General features: G+C 44.1%; 1 protein-coding gene across 1 annotated transcript in view; it reads left to right on the forward strand.

Moving 5' to 3' along the window:
* The window catches only part of ANTXR2 (ANTXR cell adhesion molecule 2), a 196,441-nt gene that overhangs the window by 25,390 nt on the left and 154,256 nt on the right, over window positions 1-16,795 (forward strand). Inside the window, exons 5-7 of the mRNA XM_070948476.1 lie at window positions 3,220-3,321; window positions 4,002-4,070; window positions 5,428-5,508. Of these exons, the coding sequence (XP_070804577.1) occupies window positions 3,220-3,321; window positions 4,002-4,070; window positions 5,428-5,508 (252 nt within the window). The remainder of the gene's footprint in view (window positions 1-3,219; window positions 3,322-4,001; window positions 4,071-5,427; window positions 5,509-16,795) is intronic.

Genomic DNA, 16,795 nt, shown 5'->3' on the forward strand with positions numbered 1-16,795 from the left:
TTCATTGTTCTAACTGTCAGGAAATTTCTTCTTAGTTCTAGGTTGCTTCTCTCCTTGATTAGTTTCCACCCATGGCTTCTTGTCCTGCCCTCAGGTGCTTTGCAGAATAGCTTGACTCCCTTTTCTTTGTGGCAGCCCCTGAGATATTGGAACATTGCTATCATGTCACCCTTAATCCTTCTTTTCATTAAACATGACATAGCCAATTCCTGCAACCGTTCTTCAAATGTTTTAGCCTCCAGTCCCCTAATCACCTTTGTTGCTCTTCTCTGCACTTTTTCTAAAGTCTCAACATCCTTTTTATAGCATGGTGACCAAAACTGGGTCTAAGAGCTAAGCTAGCAATGGAAGATAAAATTATGATGTAATGTCTTTTTGGAGGAGACATCTTCCACCAGGGCACTTAAAACTAAGAGGAAAGTAAAATGATCACTCTTGTGAATGGAAGGAAGATTTCATGGCTAACTGAAGTAAAAGCAAATGCTTTCTCTAAACGGATTGTAGTGTTAGCAATGGGTGGGAAAACCACTTCATTAAAAGGGTTCAATCCAATATCGTAATGGGCTGTAAAAATAACCTTGAGGAATGGAAGGAAGAACCACAACCCGGACAAGGGTTAGATAAAAGAAATTTGAGTCCCTGGCAGAAATGCAATTTGAGAACCGTCCCTGGTTTTCACAGAGATACAGTGAAGGAGGAGGGAAAGCACATTCTGTTATTGTAATCCTATAATAAAAGTAATACAAGTAGTCCTTGATTTACAGCCATTGAATGGTGACAGTTTAGAGTTACAACGGCACTGAAAAGGTTAAGAAAAAATTTCCTGCCTGTGAGAACAATTAATCAGTGGAACGATTTGCCTCCAGAAATTGTGGGTGCTCCAACACTGGAGGTTTTTAAGAAGAGATTGGGCAGCTATTTGTCTGAAATGGCATAGGGCAGTGATGGCTAACCTTTTTGGCGTTGCGTGCCAAAAGCGGCGGCGGGGGGGGTCGCGCATGTGTACCCACACCCATAATTCAATGCACCCCGCTCCCCCTGTGCTCCCCCCACGATGGCCCAGTGGGCCCGGTAGGCCTGTTTTTTGCCCTCCCCAGGCTCCAGAGCCTTTCTAGGAGCCTGGGGAGGGCGAAAACAGCCTTCCCCAGCCCACCGGATGGTCCTCTGGAGGCCAGAAACAGCCTGTTTCCTGACTTCCAGTAGGCCCAGAAGGTCCAAAAATCAGCTGGCCGGTGTGTGCATGCGCACCGGAGATGAGCTAGGGCAGTGATGGCTAACCTTTTTGCTGTCGTGTGCCAAAAGTGGGGGGAGCACAGGGGGGTTGCGCCCGTGCGTGCCCACACCCATAATTCAATGTGCCCCGCCCCCTATACCCATGCACACGTGACCCCCCCCCGTGCAACCCCCGCTTTTGGCATGCAATGGTCCGGTGGGCCCGGTAGACCTGTTTTCTCCCTCCCCAGGCTTCAGAGGCTTTCTTGGAGCCTGGGGAGGGTGAAAACTTCCTCCTCCCCCCCGGGAGGCCCTCCAGAAGCTCGAAACGACCCGTTTCCCGACTTCTGGTGGGCCCAGAAGGCCCGAAAATCAGCTGACCGGTGCGCACATCTGCGCTGGAGCTGAGCTAGGGCAATGTTCGCATGCCCACAGATATGGCTTCTCATGCCACCTGTGGCACCCGTGCCATAGGTTTGCCATCATGGAGCTAGGGCAACGCTCGCGTGCCCACTGATATGGCTCCACGTGACACCTGTGGCATGCGTGCCATAGGTTCGCCATCATGGGCATAGCGTTTCCTGCCTGAGTGGGGGGGTTGGGCTACAAGATCTCTAAGGTCTCTTCCAACTCTGCTGTTCATTTCTGACAAGCAATGTTGCTAAGCGAGACAGTTGTTAAGTTAGTTTTTCCTTATTTTACAGCCTTTCTGGCCACATTTGTAAAGTGAATCACTGCAGTTGTGAAGTTTAGTAACATGGTTGTTAAATGAATCTGGCTTCCCCATTGACTTTGCTTATCAGAAAGCCACAAAGGATGATCATATGTCCCTGGGACACTGCAACCATTATAGTTATGTATAAATACTTTTATTTCTACTTGGAAACCGATTCTGGACTTTGTGCTCGAGGTGGGAAAAAAAAAACAACTTTGATTTTGGGTTTGTTTGTTTTTTTTAAAATTTGATTTATATGCCGCCCTTCTCCGGAGACTCAGGGTGGCTTACAATGTGCTAAGCAATAGCCTTCATCCTTTTGTATATTTATACAAAGTCAGCTTATTGCCCCCACAACTGGGTCTTCAATTTAACTACCTTAGAAAGGATGGAAGGCTGATTCAACCTTGAGCCTGGCGAGATTCGAACCTGCAGTAATTGCAGGCAGCTGGTCTTAATAACAGGGTGCTTTAGACCACTGTACTACCAAGGCTCTACTGGTTAGATATATTTGTTGTTATAGAAATGGCTAGTCTAAACTATTGTGTAAAAGTAAAAAGTTGAGGTTTGATGTCAATGCCTTATTCTTTTGCACCAAAGGAAGTAGGAAGTCAATGCCTTTTCTTTCTTTTTTCCCTTCTTTCCCTCCCTTTTCCTTTCCCTTTCCCTTCCCTATTTTTCCTACTATTTGCTTTTGTGTTTTCTTTGTATATGACAACATAAACTAATAAAATTATTTTAAAAACCTATTATAATTATGAGTCATTTGCAAAGCATCGTAAATTTGATGAGGTTGCCACAGTGGTTGTAAGTGTGAAAGTCACTTTTTTCAGTGCCGTTGAAACTTCCAACCGGTGGTGAAATCTAAAATTTGCTACTACCGGTTAAAACCATTTTTTCTACAACTTCTTCAATGAAGAGGTTGTAAAAAAATGCTTTCAAAAGGCTCTGACGATCCTAGCTGAGCCATGCGATCATCAGAGGCTTTTTTTTTTTACTTTTAAAAGCATTTTTTTGCCCGAAGAGGTTGTAGAAAAAATGCTTTTAAAAGTTAAAAAAAAAAAAGCCTCCGATGATTGTGTGGCTCAGCTGGGCATGGGGGGGGGGCAGGTTCTGTAAGTTGTAAGTTGAGAACTACCTGTATATCTTTCACGCTGACATTAAATGTCAAAATTTGGGTGCACCTTGATCAAGTCTTAACTCCTTATGATTCGCCATTTCTGTCCTCCATTTCTTGCTCTTCTCCACTTCCAGATGCAATTGTAAGAGCACAAATTCTTTTGTTTTTCCAGGCAAATGATCAGATTGCAAAAGCAAAAGAGTCCAGCAGTGTCATCATTGCCTTGACAGATGGAAAGTTGGAAGGCTTGATCCCACTGTATGCAAAAAAAGAGGTGAGGGTTGAAGTGCAACAGCACTTTTTATTTTATTTTTTATTTAAAATTTTATACTGCCCTTCTCCCGAAGGACTCAGGGCGGTGCACAGCCAACATTAAAACACACATATACAAAATTTAAAAACAATTTAAAATATATTAAATAATTTGGCCCCAGTCTTATTAAAAAACTAAAACAACCATTTAAAATTCATGTTTAGTCCAGCCCAGCTTGTTGAAACAATAAGGTCTTGAGGGCACGGCGAAAGGCGCGTAGGTCAGGGATCATCCGTATCTCCGGGGGCAATTCATTCCAGAGGGCAGCTGCCCCCACAGAGAAGGTTCTCTCCCTGGGGGTCGCCAGTCGACATTGTTTGACTGACGGCACCCTGAGGAGTCCCTCTCTGTGGGAACGTATTGGCTGGTGGGAGGCTATCGGTAGCAGAAGGCGATCTCGTAAGTACCCAGGTCCTAAGCCATGGAGCGCTTTAAAGATGGTAACCAACACCTTGAATCACACCCGGAAGACCACCGAGAGCCAGTGCAGCTCGCGCAGGAGAGGTGTTACATGGGTGCGCCGTGTTGAAATGTTGAACTCAACTTCCTGTTGAGTTCAACATTTCCATATGCATGTTATTTTGGAGGGCAAATGTAGACATAATTCTTTTTTTCCCCCTTCTTTGTTTTCTCTGCTACAGGCAGATAATGCCAGGTCCATGGGAGCTAGAGTTTACTGCGTTGGAGTCCTCAATTTTAATCAAGACCAGGTAGGGCCCTCCGTCTTAAAAAAATTGAGAGTCTGCGTATCAAAATGAAAAAAATAAATAAAGGCAAAGGTGCTTTCTTATTTGAGAAATTTCTTTGGATGAGGAGACCCAAACTCAATGGTAGCCTCACATTGCAATGAACAAGGACATGCTTTCAATTTCACAACTACTATGATTGTTGGCCGAGCAGGGACAAAAATAGCCAGAGAAATGATTGAAGCCTGGGAAACGGGCCCCTTGACAGTCAATAGGCATGCTGAATTATCACCAGCCTATCAGATATTTAGGAGCGGAGGGTGCGGGGGCACAAGGAAACAATACACAACGATGTAGTAGGCAGTCATTAACAACCTAATTAAAAACTAAAAGCTATACATAACCAGGAGTGGGCTTCAAAAATTTTGGCCATTAAAACACTCTGCCAGCTCCATTCAGTTGCCCAGACTCCACCCCGCAAGGGATTTATGGGGGTCGTTCAATGAAGATGATGGCTTAAAATGGGTGGAAAATCCTACCATCATTGTTTTGTGAATTGCTGCTAAATTTCAGAGGTATAATTTATTGGGGGGGGGGGGGGTGTTCCAGGATATACACTCAGCTCCACTCACAAAGCTGAGGCACGTAGCTTGTGACCTGCAACTACCCTGTTTCCCCAAAAATAAGCCTCCCCCTGAAAATAAACCCTCCCCAAAAACATTTAAACGCAGAGTTGAAAATCAGGTAAGACGACAAGAGGATCCCCATCTTGCTCCACGCGCCCCAAAATAATAAGACCTCCCCGAAAATAAGGCCAAACGCTTATTTCGGGGTTCAAAAAAATATAAGACAGGGTCTTATTTTCGGGGAAACATGGTAGCCCATCCCTCTGTTATGCATTCAGTGTGTAATATGTAGTTTGACCCTTAGCCTGAAGCTCCTGTTTCTGCTAAATTGGATCATTTACCCTGGGTTCAAGATAGTTTCGTTTGGCTGGCTGCTCTCTCTGATGCCTTGCATCATACTCTGAATGGACTTGGAGAGAAACAAGGATAGCATAATGGTTAGTTTGGTTTCAGAGAAAAGAACCAAGCAGATTCAGTGAAAGCCATTCTGTAAATGAAACTGCTCCTTGTTTTTCTTTGGTGACCTTTCATAGCTGGGAATCTTCCTTGGGTTTCGTTGTGTTTAGATTGTTTTACTGCGGGAATAAGAAAAATTACCACTAGTAAACAGGATTTTGTCTATACGTGTGGTTCTCTCGAAGCCATGTATTTCCCCGCCCTAAATCTTGGCTTAATCTTGTGTGTGCACGTCTTGCCTATCTGTGTCTAAAGGTTGGTAGCGCAAATCTCTGTTGTATTTGTGCTCACTTCCCTAGCTCGAAAGCATTGCTGATTCAAAGGATCAAGTCTTCCCAGTAAGAGAAGGATTTCAAGCTCTCCGAGGGATAATTAATTCGGTGAGTATTTGAAAAAAAGTGCATCTTGTTTAATTTGCTAAGTTTGTTTATTTTATTTTTTAAAGACATTTTTTTTGCAGCTATTTCATTTTTTTTTTTATCTTAACGATGTGTTCCCTGGCCTTTCTTAGCTCCAGTGCTTTCTTCTGGAATGGGCTGATTTTGAACAAATTAGAATTGCTTTGTTGCACGAGCAAGCATCGAGAGCAGGGATGGCAAACTTTTTTGCCATTGTGTGCCAAAAGCGGGAGGAGTATGGGGATGGGTGGGTGTCGCGGGCACACGTGTCCATACCCATGATGCAATGTTCCCCCGCATGCCCTGCCCCCACGCGCATGCGTGTGTAACCCCCCTATGCTGCCCCACCCCCTGCAGATGCGCCCATGCTCCCCGTGCATGCACACACGACTCCCCCTGTCCCATTTTGGGCCTAGCAGGCCTCCCTGAAGCCTCCGGAGGCCAGAAACAGCCCATTTTTGGACTTCCGGTAGGGCTGTTTTTTGCCCTCCCATTGCTTCTTGTCCTGCCCTCAGGTGCTTTGGAGAATAGCTTGACTCCCTCTTCTTTGTGGCAACCCTTGAGATATTGGAAGACTGCTATCATGTCTCCCCTAGTCCTTCTTTTCACTAAACTAGACATACCCAGTTCTTGCAACCGTTCTTCATATGTTTTAGTCTCCAGTCCCCTAAAGTTCAGAGGAATTGTTCAGTATTGAATTGGTGCCACATAACAGGGGTTGGACTTTAATTGTTTGTGGCGATGTAATGATTCTAAGCTTATGATGCACTTAACTCTGCCCCCTAGCTCTGTTTGTTCTTCTCCTATAGATCTCCATTCACAGGAAGGGAGCTGAGATAGATTCATATTTTTGAGCAAGTTAGTCTGAGAAGATATATGATCCTGTGCATGGTATTTCCCTTGGAGAGCTTCACATGTTTCTATTTTAGGGAATTTATTCTGGAATGTAAATATACTGGCAGGGTTTGATTCCTAAAAAGGACCGGCTAGCTTAATGGTTTCTGTATAGATAAATTGCGTCTTTAAATTGCACTAGGAAGAACTGTATTGATCGAGTTCCTTTCCTTAAAGAAAACTGCGGTGTGAAAGCTTTGTGAAACCGTTTAACTCTGCATATTTATTTCTGTAGTAAAATAAATACACAATTCTTCATTAAGGAAAGATATATGCTGCAGCAAATGTAAATGCATTACATTTGAATGAGAATTTTTGGGCAATATTTGCTAATGAATTCGTTTTGGGTTGTTCATTGTGGATTAAAGGGTTTGAGTCAAATGTTTATAGCTGCCAGTTCAGCTGGTACATCAAAACATGCTTTTAACACCAGCTGCGAGCCAGGAATTGCTTCTATGCAGATAGTCCTTGACTAACAACTGTTTGTTTAGTGACGGTTTAAAGTTGCAACAATACTGAGAAAAAAAAGAGTGACATATGACTGTTTTTCACACTTAACGACCATTGCAGCATCCCCATGGTCATGTGACCAAAATTTGGGTGTTTGGCAACTGGCATGTATTTGTGACTGTTCCTGGGTCACATGATCACCATTTGTAACCTTCCCAACAATCAAAAGTCTAATGGGAAAAGCGAGATTCACGTAACAACCACATGATTCACTTAACAATTTTAGTGATTCATTTAACGACTGTGGTAGAAAAGTTGTAAAATGGGGCATAACTCACTTCAAACCTGCCTTGTTTAGCAATAGAAATGTCGGGCTCAATTGTGTTCGTAAGTTGAGGCCTACCTATACTTAATGCCGTTTTCCTCAGAAGAAGAAAACACTGTTAAGAATAGGTAGGCCTCGACTTACGAACACAATTGAGCCCGAATTAAATCTTACAAAGTAAGATCACCTGACGAATTAAAATTTGGCAACAATTTTGGAGCACAGGTAGTCCTCGACTTACAACAGTTCGTTCAGTGACCGTTCAAAGTTACAACGGCACTGAAAAAAAGGGACTTATGATCATTTTTCACACTTGTGACCGTTGTAGCATCCCCATGCCCACGTGATTTAACATTCACATGCTTAGGCACTGACTCACATTTATGACGGTTGCAGTGTCCCAGGGTTGTGTGATCCCCTTTTGCGACATTCTGACAAAATCAATGGGGAAACCAGATTCACTGAACAACTATGTTACTAATTGAACAACTGCAGTGATTCACTTAAGAAATGTGGCGAGGTAAAGTCATAAAGTGGGGCAAAATTCACTTAACAAATTTCTCACTTAGCAACATAAATTTTAGTTATATCCCTCCCCTGAGGTTTTTAGGGTCCTATGCGAAGCCCTGTGATGGCAAATTATACAGATTTTGTACAGTACTGATATCTGTTCGTCTATCACTAGAGTTGTTCTTTGAGGAAGATGGGCAGTCTCTAAATATGATAAATAAATAAACTAAAAGTTGAGTGAAGATTGTTTTACTTTAATATGGGGCCTTGTCTTGGATTAAGGAGCCTTGGTGGTGCAGCGGACTAAACTGCTGTTAAAGTAGCACTTAGCTGCCAGCTGCCTGCAATTACTGCGAGTTCAATTCTCACCAGGCTCAAGGTTGACTCAGCCTTCCATCCTTCCGAGGTAGGTAAAATGAGGACCCGGTTTGTGCGGGCAATAAGCTGACTTTGTATAAAATAGAGCACTGCTTAGGGGGCCCCCAAAAAGCCCTACTAAGCAGGTATATACAAAAGTATGAAGGCTATTGCTTAATGCATTGTAAGCCGCCCTGAGTCTCCAGAGAAGGGCGGCATATAAATCGAACTAATAAATAATAAATAAATAAATAAATATATTTTAGGAAAAAGAATGTGATTTTGGTTGCATTGTGAAAAATGGGCAGACTAGTATTTTGTGGAATTATTTTTGATTTTTAGTTGTTGAAAAACAAATCCTTCAATCATGATCAGAGGAGGATTTGATTATTGTGACTAGAGAAGCTTTATCTGGACAAATGCAGCAGGACAGAACACAGATAGATAATATTCTGCTGCAGTTGAATTGCAAGTAACCTTTAGCCAGCTTTTCCGTTGCTGTGAACATCTCCCAACTTTACAAAACTTTTTTACGCGAATGCAGATCTGTCAAAATAAATACAAGCGGAAAGTTGACCAATCTGCTGAAGTACCGCTAGAATATCTAGGCCACAAAAATGTGCCCAATCACTACCTATGACGTCTTATTATTTTTTTTGTATATGTGTTTGTACACTTTAGGGTTTTTTTTGTTGTTGTTGTTGTAACAGTTCTGAATGTTGCAATCGTTGAATATTGAAATATGACTCACAGCTGTAACTGGGTGGTGAAAGAAAATAATCTTGGAAAACACTTTATTTTCACTTTATTGTGTAGGAAAAAGTTGAATTCATTATGCAAAGTGTACGTAGTATGAGCATGGTAAAGTAAAGTTAATATGGTTATGTATAGGCTTGACAGGGAAAACATATTTAGAACATCCATATACATGATGTGGTCTTAACTGCTGTGCATCATTGGTCTTTCTGTTGCGCCCCAGAAATCTTAAATGCTCCTCATTTAAGGTTTGCATGTACAAAATAGTTTGGCCCTTGCATTAATTCTCTTGCAGATGCATTGTGCTTAATGCATGGCAAAATACATCACTATTTCTGCAGTCTATTACAGTTACACAACCTGGGCATATAGAAGGAGAAAAATCTTAAGTAAGATTTGCATGGAATATGGACTAGCAGTGTGCAGCGGCAGCCAAAAAAGCCAACACAATCCTAAATTGCATTAACAGAAGGATACAATCAAGATCAAGTGAGGGACTAATACCACTCTATAAAGCCTTAGTAAGACACACCTAGAATACTGCATCCAGTTTTGGTCACCACGCTATCAAAAAGATGTTGAGACTCTAGAAAGAGTGCAGAGAAGAGCAACATATATGAAGTTAAAACATGCGATGAATGGCTGCAGGAACTGGACATGGCTAGTCTAGTGAAGAGAAGGACCAGGGGAGACGTGATAACAGTCTTCCAATATTTGAGGAGCTGCCACAGAGAGGAAGTTTTCCAAAGCACCTGAAGGCCAGACAAGGAATAATGGATGGAAACTGATCAAGAAGAGATTCAACCTGGAAATAAAGAGAAATTTTCTGACAGTGAGAGAGCAATCAACCAATGGAAAGAAGTTGCATTTGGAAATTGTGGGAGCTTCATCACTGGAGGTTTTCAAGAAGAGACTGGACTGCCATTTGTCGGAAATGGTGTAGGGGCTCCTGCTTGGGGTGGGGGTTGGACTAGATGACCTACAAGGTCCCTTCCAACTCTGTTGAAAAGAAGCAATCCTCCAGATGGGTACAGTTACTGTTATGATTCTGTATCTACAACAATCGGCTTGTAGCTAACACTGAGATACAAGGTGTTGTTTGTCTGTTTTTTAGCTTGATTTGTGTATGGTTTGCAGCCTCAGTGGTCATTGCTCAGTTCTTTGTGATTGCATCCTGCTACGTCAGCCTTCTCCTGCCCACCCAAGCATCCTTCAGAAGTGTGGACCTGAGCTGCCAGAATGCTTAGCCAATGATGTTGGCTGAAGATTTCTGGGTGTTAAACGGGACTGTGTCCTCACCCATCCTCTCAGCAGTTTGGTATGCATGCAAATCAAAATTTTAGAGACACAAGTCTTTTTCTCTCCTGTTTCAATCTAATGACCACGAATGGATTAAGGTCAGGATCCAACCCTGGACCAGTGGATTAAGGTCAGGTCCCACCCCCCAAAAAAACCCAGAAAGACAGGTTGTTATTTTTCCAACAACAAAGATTTCTTCATTGCTCGTCACCTATAGGCAGAATCTTGCCAAACTAAAGCAAACTAGCATCTCCATAAACCATATATTCCGGGAACTATTAGGGAGGAGCTGTCTTCACCTTTTTTCTCTCACATGAATTATCTGAACTGAGTTGTCTCTTGCTCCTCTGGAATGCTCCTTCTGGGAGTCAGCATGACCATTGGGAATTACATGTAGTCCTTGACTTACAACCATTTGTTCAATGACCGTTCAATCTGTCATTGAAAAAAGTGACTTCGGATCATTTTCACACTTAAAACCATAGCAGCATCCCCATGGTCACATGATCAAAATTAGGAGGCTTGGCAACTGACTCATATTTAGATGGTGGCAATGTCCCGGGGTCATGTGATCACCTTTTGCGACCTTCTGACAAGCAAAGCCAGATTCACTTACTGTGGCAAGAAAGGTCGTAAAAAGGGGCAAAACTCAGTTAACAACTGTCTCGCTTAGCAAAGGAAACGTTGGGCTCAATTGCGGCCGTATATCGAGGACTACCTATACTATTGAGCCGTGGTGGCGCAGTGGTTAGAATGCAGAACTGCAAGCTAATTCACTGCCCACTGTCTGGAGTTTGATCCTGACCGGCTCAAGGTTGACTCAGCCTTCCATCCTTCCGAGGTCGGTAAAATGAGGACCCAGATTGTTGGGGGAAATAGGCTGGCTTTGTAAACCGCTTAAAGAGGGCTGTAAAACACCATGAAGCGGTATATAAGTCTAAGTGCAATTGGTATTTCACATTGTTTCCTTCATCATTACATTGATACACCATTGGTCCTTCCAAAGTGTGGCAATGCCCACACACCTTGAAGACACAATGTAGGGGAAGGTGGATCTAAAAAATCCCAGGTACGCATCAAGATGCACATTAGACTACTCCAGAATTTGGATAGAGAGGAGCAGTAGTCTTCTCCTAATCCCGTGATGGCGAACCTATGGCACATGTGCCCAAAGTGGCATGCAGAGCCATGTCGCCTGGCAGGCCAGCCGTTGCCCCAGCCCAGTTCCACCACGCGCGTGTGTCTCCCGCTGGCCAGCTGGTCTTCGGGTCTCTGCCACGCATGCGTGGGGGGGAGGGGCGCATTCGGGGGCCATACGCATGCATGCGCAGGGGGTGGGGCGCATGCGTGGGGCGCTCACATTGCATTTTGGGGGTTCGCGCGCCCCCTGTGTCCCGTTTTGGGCCTGGAAGGCCTCCTGCACCAACCTAAATCCAAAAGGGGGTCCGGGCAGGGCAGCGTGGCACATGCGTGGCGGGGCACATGTGTGGGGGATGCGCACACATGCGCAGGGGCGCTTGCATTGCATTTTGGGGGGGTCCAGGCAGACGTGTGTGCATTCCCGCACGGGCATGGCCACACTTTGGGCACTCAGCACCAAAAAGGTTAACCATCACTGTCCTAACCCCTTTTCCTTAATTCTTTTATGAGGCCCCTACTCCCAAGTGCGGCTGAGCAGAAAATGCAGGCTTTTTGCAAGGGAAAAAGTTGATGCTTCCAAGTGTTCCTGCTTTTATAAAATAAAAGAATAATAATAAAAAAAGACTCCATTAACAGAAACCATCTGATTATTAATTCCAAATGCCCTTAATTGGAATGTTTCCTGAAGGAGAAGACTGGAGGGAGGGAGGGAGGGAGAAAAAAGCACCATATTTAGATTTTGCTTGTAGTGGAAAGAGCCAGGAAATGAGCCATAAAGAGTTTCTTGACAGTCAGAGAAGGGGAAAGAAAGAGACAAATAAAGAGGAGGTGTACGGGACTGAGCACTGAAGGGAAATTATTCCGATTACATCAGTCCGTTGTTTTTTTTTTAAAGTCCACATGGAATAGCCTAACGCTTGAGCTGCTTTTGGCTCTTGCGATTTGCAGCAAACTTGTTAGGGCTTTCCGTGTGCTGGGCACGAATGGGGGGGGGGGATAGCAGAAAACAGGGGTGGGTTGTGAGTGTGTGTGTACGGGGGTGGGGGGGGAGGTGGAGATTATTTAGTTGACTTGTTAAAGCAGCCCAATGGCCTGGAAATGAAGCATTTCTTTCTTCCCGGCCTTCAGGACTGCACAGGCCTTAATTTGACATCCACTGACATATTACAACTCTTATAAGGTTCTGGTGTTCAGATGGCTGCTTAAGAAAGGAGAAACTTCACGGATAAGTTTCCAGGTTCTTTTGCCTCGGATTCGAGTTGACTCCCCTCCAGGGGACATGCGCACCCACACTTGAATGATGATGCGGAGAGGACTTGTCAGATACCCTAAATTGCGATCGCTTTCATTACATAACCCATCTCATTGACTCTCATAACAAGCCCAGCTCCGGAGATATATATATTTCCCCCCCCTCCTATTTTTTCTATAACCACATTCATTCTCTCCTTTCTTCAGCCCTTCAAAGGCTTAATTCTAAGCTAGAATTCCAAGAGGCCCCTGGAAACTTTTGGTGCTGGGACGCCATTGTGTCTCTCATAAGTGGAGAATATACTGTAGGTATTCTTGGGCTGAATTGTAATGTTCCTCGAGCTTTCATAATAACAGAGTTGGAAAGGACCTTGGGGCAGGGGTGGGCTACTGGGAGTTCGCAGGGGTTCGGGAAAACCTCTAGCTAAGATTCTGTGCAGTTCGGAGAACCCCCAAATCTCACTCCTGGTTTGCCTCACCCACCCCACCCCGCCCCTGCCAGAAGTCTCCACACAGCCCGTTTTGAATGCAGGTAAGTGCTTGCGGAGGCTCGGGGAGGGTGAAAAATGGGCCTACCAGAAACGGGCCCGTTTCCAGCCTTCCTAAACTTCTGTTAGGCCTGCGCGCACCCTGCACTTACCTGCATCCAGATGGCCTCCAGAGCCTGGGGAGACCGTTTTTGCCCTCCCGGAGGCTCGAGGAAAGCCTCCGGAGCCTGGGGAGGGCAAAACACACACACACACACACACACACACACACACACACACACACCCTGCTGTGGTGCTGGAGGCCGACTAGGCCACGCCCACCATGGCCTTGCCCACCCAGCAAACAGGCAGAAACCCCCTTGCTAAAATTTTTGAAGCCCACCTCTGCCTTGGAGGTCTTCTACACCCTGTTCAAGCACCATCTCTTCTTGAAAACCTCCAGTGCCAGAAAACCCAGAACCTCTGGAGACAAGTTGTTCCACTGATTAATTGTTCTGTCAGGAGATTTCTCCGTAGTTCTAGATGGCTTAGTTTCCATCCATTGTTTCCTGTCCTGCCTTTGGGTGCTTTGGGCGAATAGACTGATAGGTCCTCTAGTCCAACCCCCTGCTCAGGCAGGAAATCCTATTCCATTTCAGACAAATGGTTGTCCAACATCTTCTTAAAAACTTCCAGTGTTGGAGCATTTACAGCTTCTGGAGGCAAGTTGTTCCACTGATTAATTGTTCTCACTGTCAGGAAATTTCTCCTTAGTTCTAGGTTGTTTTTCGCCTTGGTTTGTTTCCATCCATTGTTTCTTGTCTTGACTTCAGGTGCCTTGGAGAATAGGTTGACCACCTCTTCCTTATGATAGCCCCTCAGATATTGGAACACTGCTTTCATGTAAACCCATAGACCTTCTTTTCATTGGTTAGACATAACCAATTCCTGCAATCTTTCTTCATATTCTTTCTTCATATTCTTTCTTCATATTCTTACGGGACCGCCTTCTGCCACCAATTGCCTCCCACCGGCCGGTTCTCTCCCACAGAGAGGGCCTTCTCAGGATGCCGTCAGCCAGACAATGTCGGCTGGCGACCCCCAGGGGGAGAGCCTTCTCTGTTGTGGCACCTACCCTCTAGAACGATCTACCTACAGAGATACGAGTGATCTCCGACCTCTGGACTTTTTGTCGGGCCCTAAAAACTTACTTTTTTCAGCTAGCCGGGCTGGCCTGATTCCATGTTGGTTTTAACGTTTGATATTGATTTTAATTGATATGTTTTAAATTATGGGCCAAATTCTATTTAATTAGTTTTAAATAATTATTTTAACTTTTGTACAAATGTTTTTATTTTGGCTGTTCACCGCCCTGAGTCTGAAAGGAGAAGGGCGGTATACAAATTTAATAAATAATAAATAATATATAATAATAATAATGTTTTTAGCCTCCAGTCCCCTACGCATCTTTGTTGCTCTTTTCTTTCTAAAATCGCCACAACTTTTTAACACCTTGCTTCATTTCCTGCAAATATTTCATTATCAAGTTACTTAACATCAGTAGAGTGCATGGGGAGTGGAGTTGTTGGCTGTTTTATCATTGTGGGCTTGTCCTACCAGCTTTTATTGGAGTACTTTTTCTTCCTTTGGGGATGGGGTAATTTTTACTTTTTGTGGATCTTCAAACTGTTCGACAAAGGAAGCAAATAGCAATTGTACTTAGATGGTGCTTTACATCCCTCTCTAAGCGGTTTACAGAGTCAGCCTCTTGCCCCCAACAATCTGGGTCCTCGTTTTACCCACCTCGGAAGGATGGAAGGCTGAGTCAACCTTGAGCCTGGTGAGATTCAAACTGTTAAACTGCTGGCAGCCAGTGATCAGCAGAAATAGCCTGCAGTACTGCACTCTAACCACTGCACCATCGCAGCTCTTTCAATAAAGATCAAGGAAAGAGGCAAACACACCTAAATACATCCTTCTTCATCATAGATCTAATAACTAAAATTTACATAAACAGGTATTAGGACCAGAAGAACACAAACAATCAAGAAGATGAACTCTAGATGGCAGCATAGAGTTTTTTGTATATCTTTTCTGCCATCTACTGGGTATCTTGACTTTTCAAGATGGTAGCGGATTTGATAGATCTAAGGATAGTCTACATCAGGGGTCTCCAATCTTGGCAACTTTAAGACTTGTGGACTTCAACTCCCAGAATTCCTCAGCCAGCTTTGCTGGAATTCTGGGAGTTGAAGTCCACAAGTCTTAAAATTACAAAGATTGGAGACCCCTGGTTTACATAGCTGCTTATATGTAATTTTTACCAGCTTTCAATTTTTTTAAAATTGGACAGTGTATAGATGTTAGTATGAAGCTTAGTGGTAATAATCTTGTACATTGCATTGTGTTCCCCTTAATGGGTGTACTGTAAGTTACAGGGAAATGAAATAAGGGATCGTCTGAGTCAGTCCCATAACAAGCGTATTAGCATAACATGTTTTGCTCATGCCATTATTCAGGTTTTTTCTTCTTCTGCCAATGGTGTTTATTCTTCTAATCTACCCTGGTATTTTGCATAATGTTTGTGTTCGGAGTAACCAAATAGAAAAATAAGAACATCTGCAAAAGTATATTACGAGCTGCCCCCTTCCCCATGATTTTTCCAGTCTTTGAAAATGCCGAGTATCGTGATAAAGCTGTTAATGTTAATTTGTGTTCTTCTCTGGATTTGTTGTTGCTGTTTTATTGACGCAGGATTGAGCGGGGTAAATTTTTCAGTGAGTGTAAATGAAGCTGGCGAGAACAGCATTAATAAGGAAAACGCTCAGCTTTTCATCTTCCCGATTCAGTGGAAATCATTAATATTTAGTTTAAAAAATTCTGATTTGGGGATTGGCATGCAGGGCTTCTTTTTATTGAAAAGAAAATACAAAATAAATGCTTACATATTAAAATATGAACACTGCTCATAAAATAGTGGCCATGAGTGCGATGTTTAAGTATTTATTATTTATTTTATTATTTATTTATTATTTGGGCTTGTATGCTGCCCTCTCTCCAAAGGACTCAGGGCGGCTCACAACAATAAATACACAAATTCAATTATAAAATATAACAAATATAAAAACCCACTAAAACCACATTTAAAACCCCTTCAGTCCAATCCGGCCAGGCCAAATAGCCATGTTTTAAGATCATGGCGGAAGGAGTGAAGGTCAGGAGCCACCCGGAGCTCCAGGGGGAGCTGATTCCACAGAGTAGGCGTGCCCACAGAGAAGGCCCGGTCCCTGGGAGTCACCAGTCGACAGTCTCTGGCCGACAGGACCCCAAGGAGGCCCTCCCTGTGAGAACGCACCGGGCGATGGGGAGCTGTCGCTGGCCGCAGATGGTCCGCCAGATATCCTGGGCCTAAGCCATGTAGGGCTTTATAGGTAATTACCAGCACCTTGAATCTCACCTGGAGGGCAACCGGTAATCAGTGCAGGTCCCGCAGGAGGGGTGTAACATGAGAGTGTCGGGACACTCCCATCACTACCCGCGCGGGCCGCATTCTGCACCAGCTGAAGCCTCCGAATGGTCTTTAAGGGCAGCCCCATGTAGAGAGCATTGCAGTAGTCGATCCGGGAGGTGACAAGCGCATGAGTGACTGTGCGTAAGTCATCGCGGTCCAGGTAGGGGCGTAACTGGAGCACCAGACGAATCTGCGCAAATGCCCCGCTGGTCACGGTCGTTACATGATCGTCCAGAGTCAACCGTGAATCCAGGAGGATGCCTAAATTGCGTGCCCTTTCTACAGGGGGCAACACCTCACCCCCTATAG

The sequence above is a fragment of the Pituophis catenifer genome, unplaced genomic scaffold, assembly GCF_029215685.1.
Source record: "Pituophis catenifer annectens isolate HBS135680 unplaced genomic scaffold, rPitCat1.0.hap2 SCAF_8, whole genome shotgun sequence".
Taxonomy (NCBI): domain Eukaryota; kingdom Metazoa; phylum Chordata; class Lepidosauria; order Squamata; family Colubridae; genus Pituophis; species Pituophis catenifer.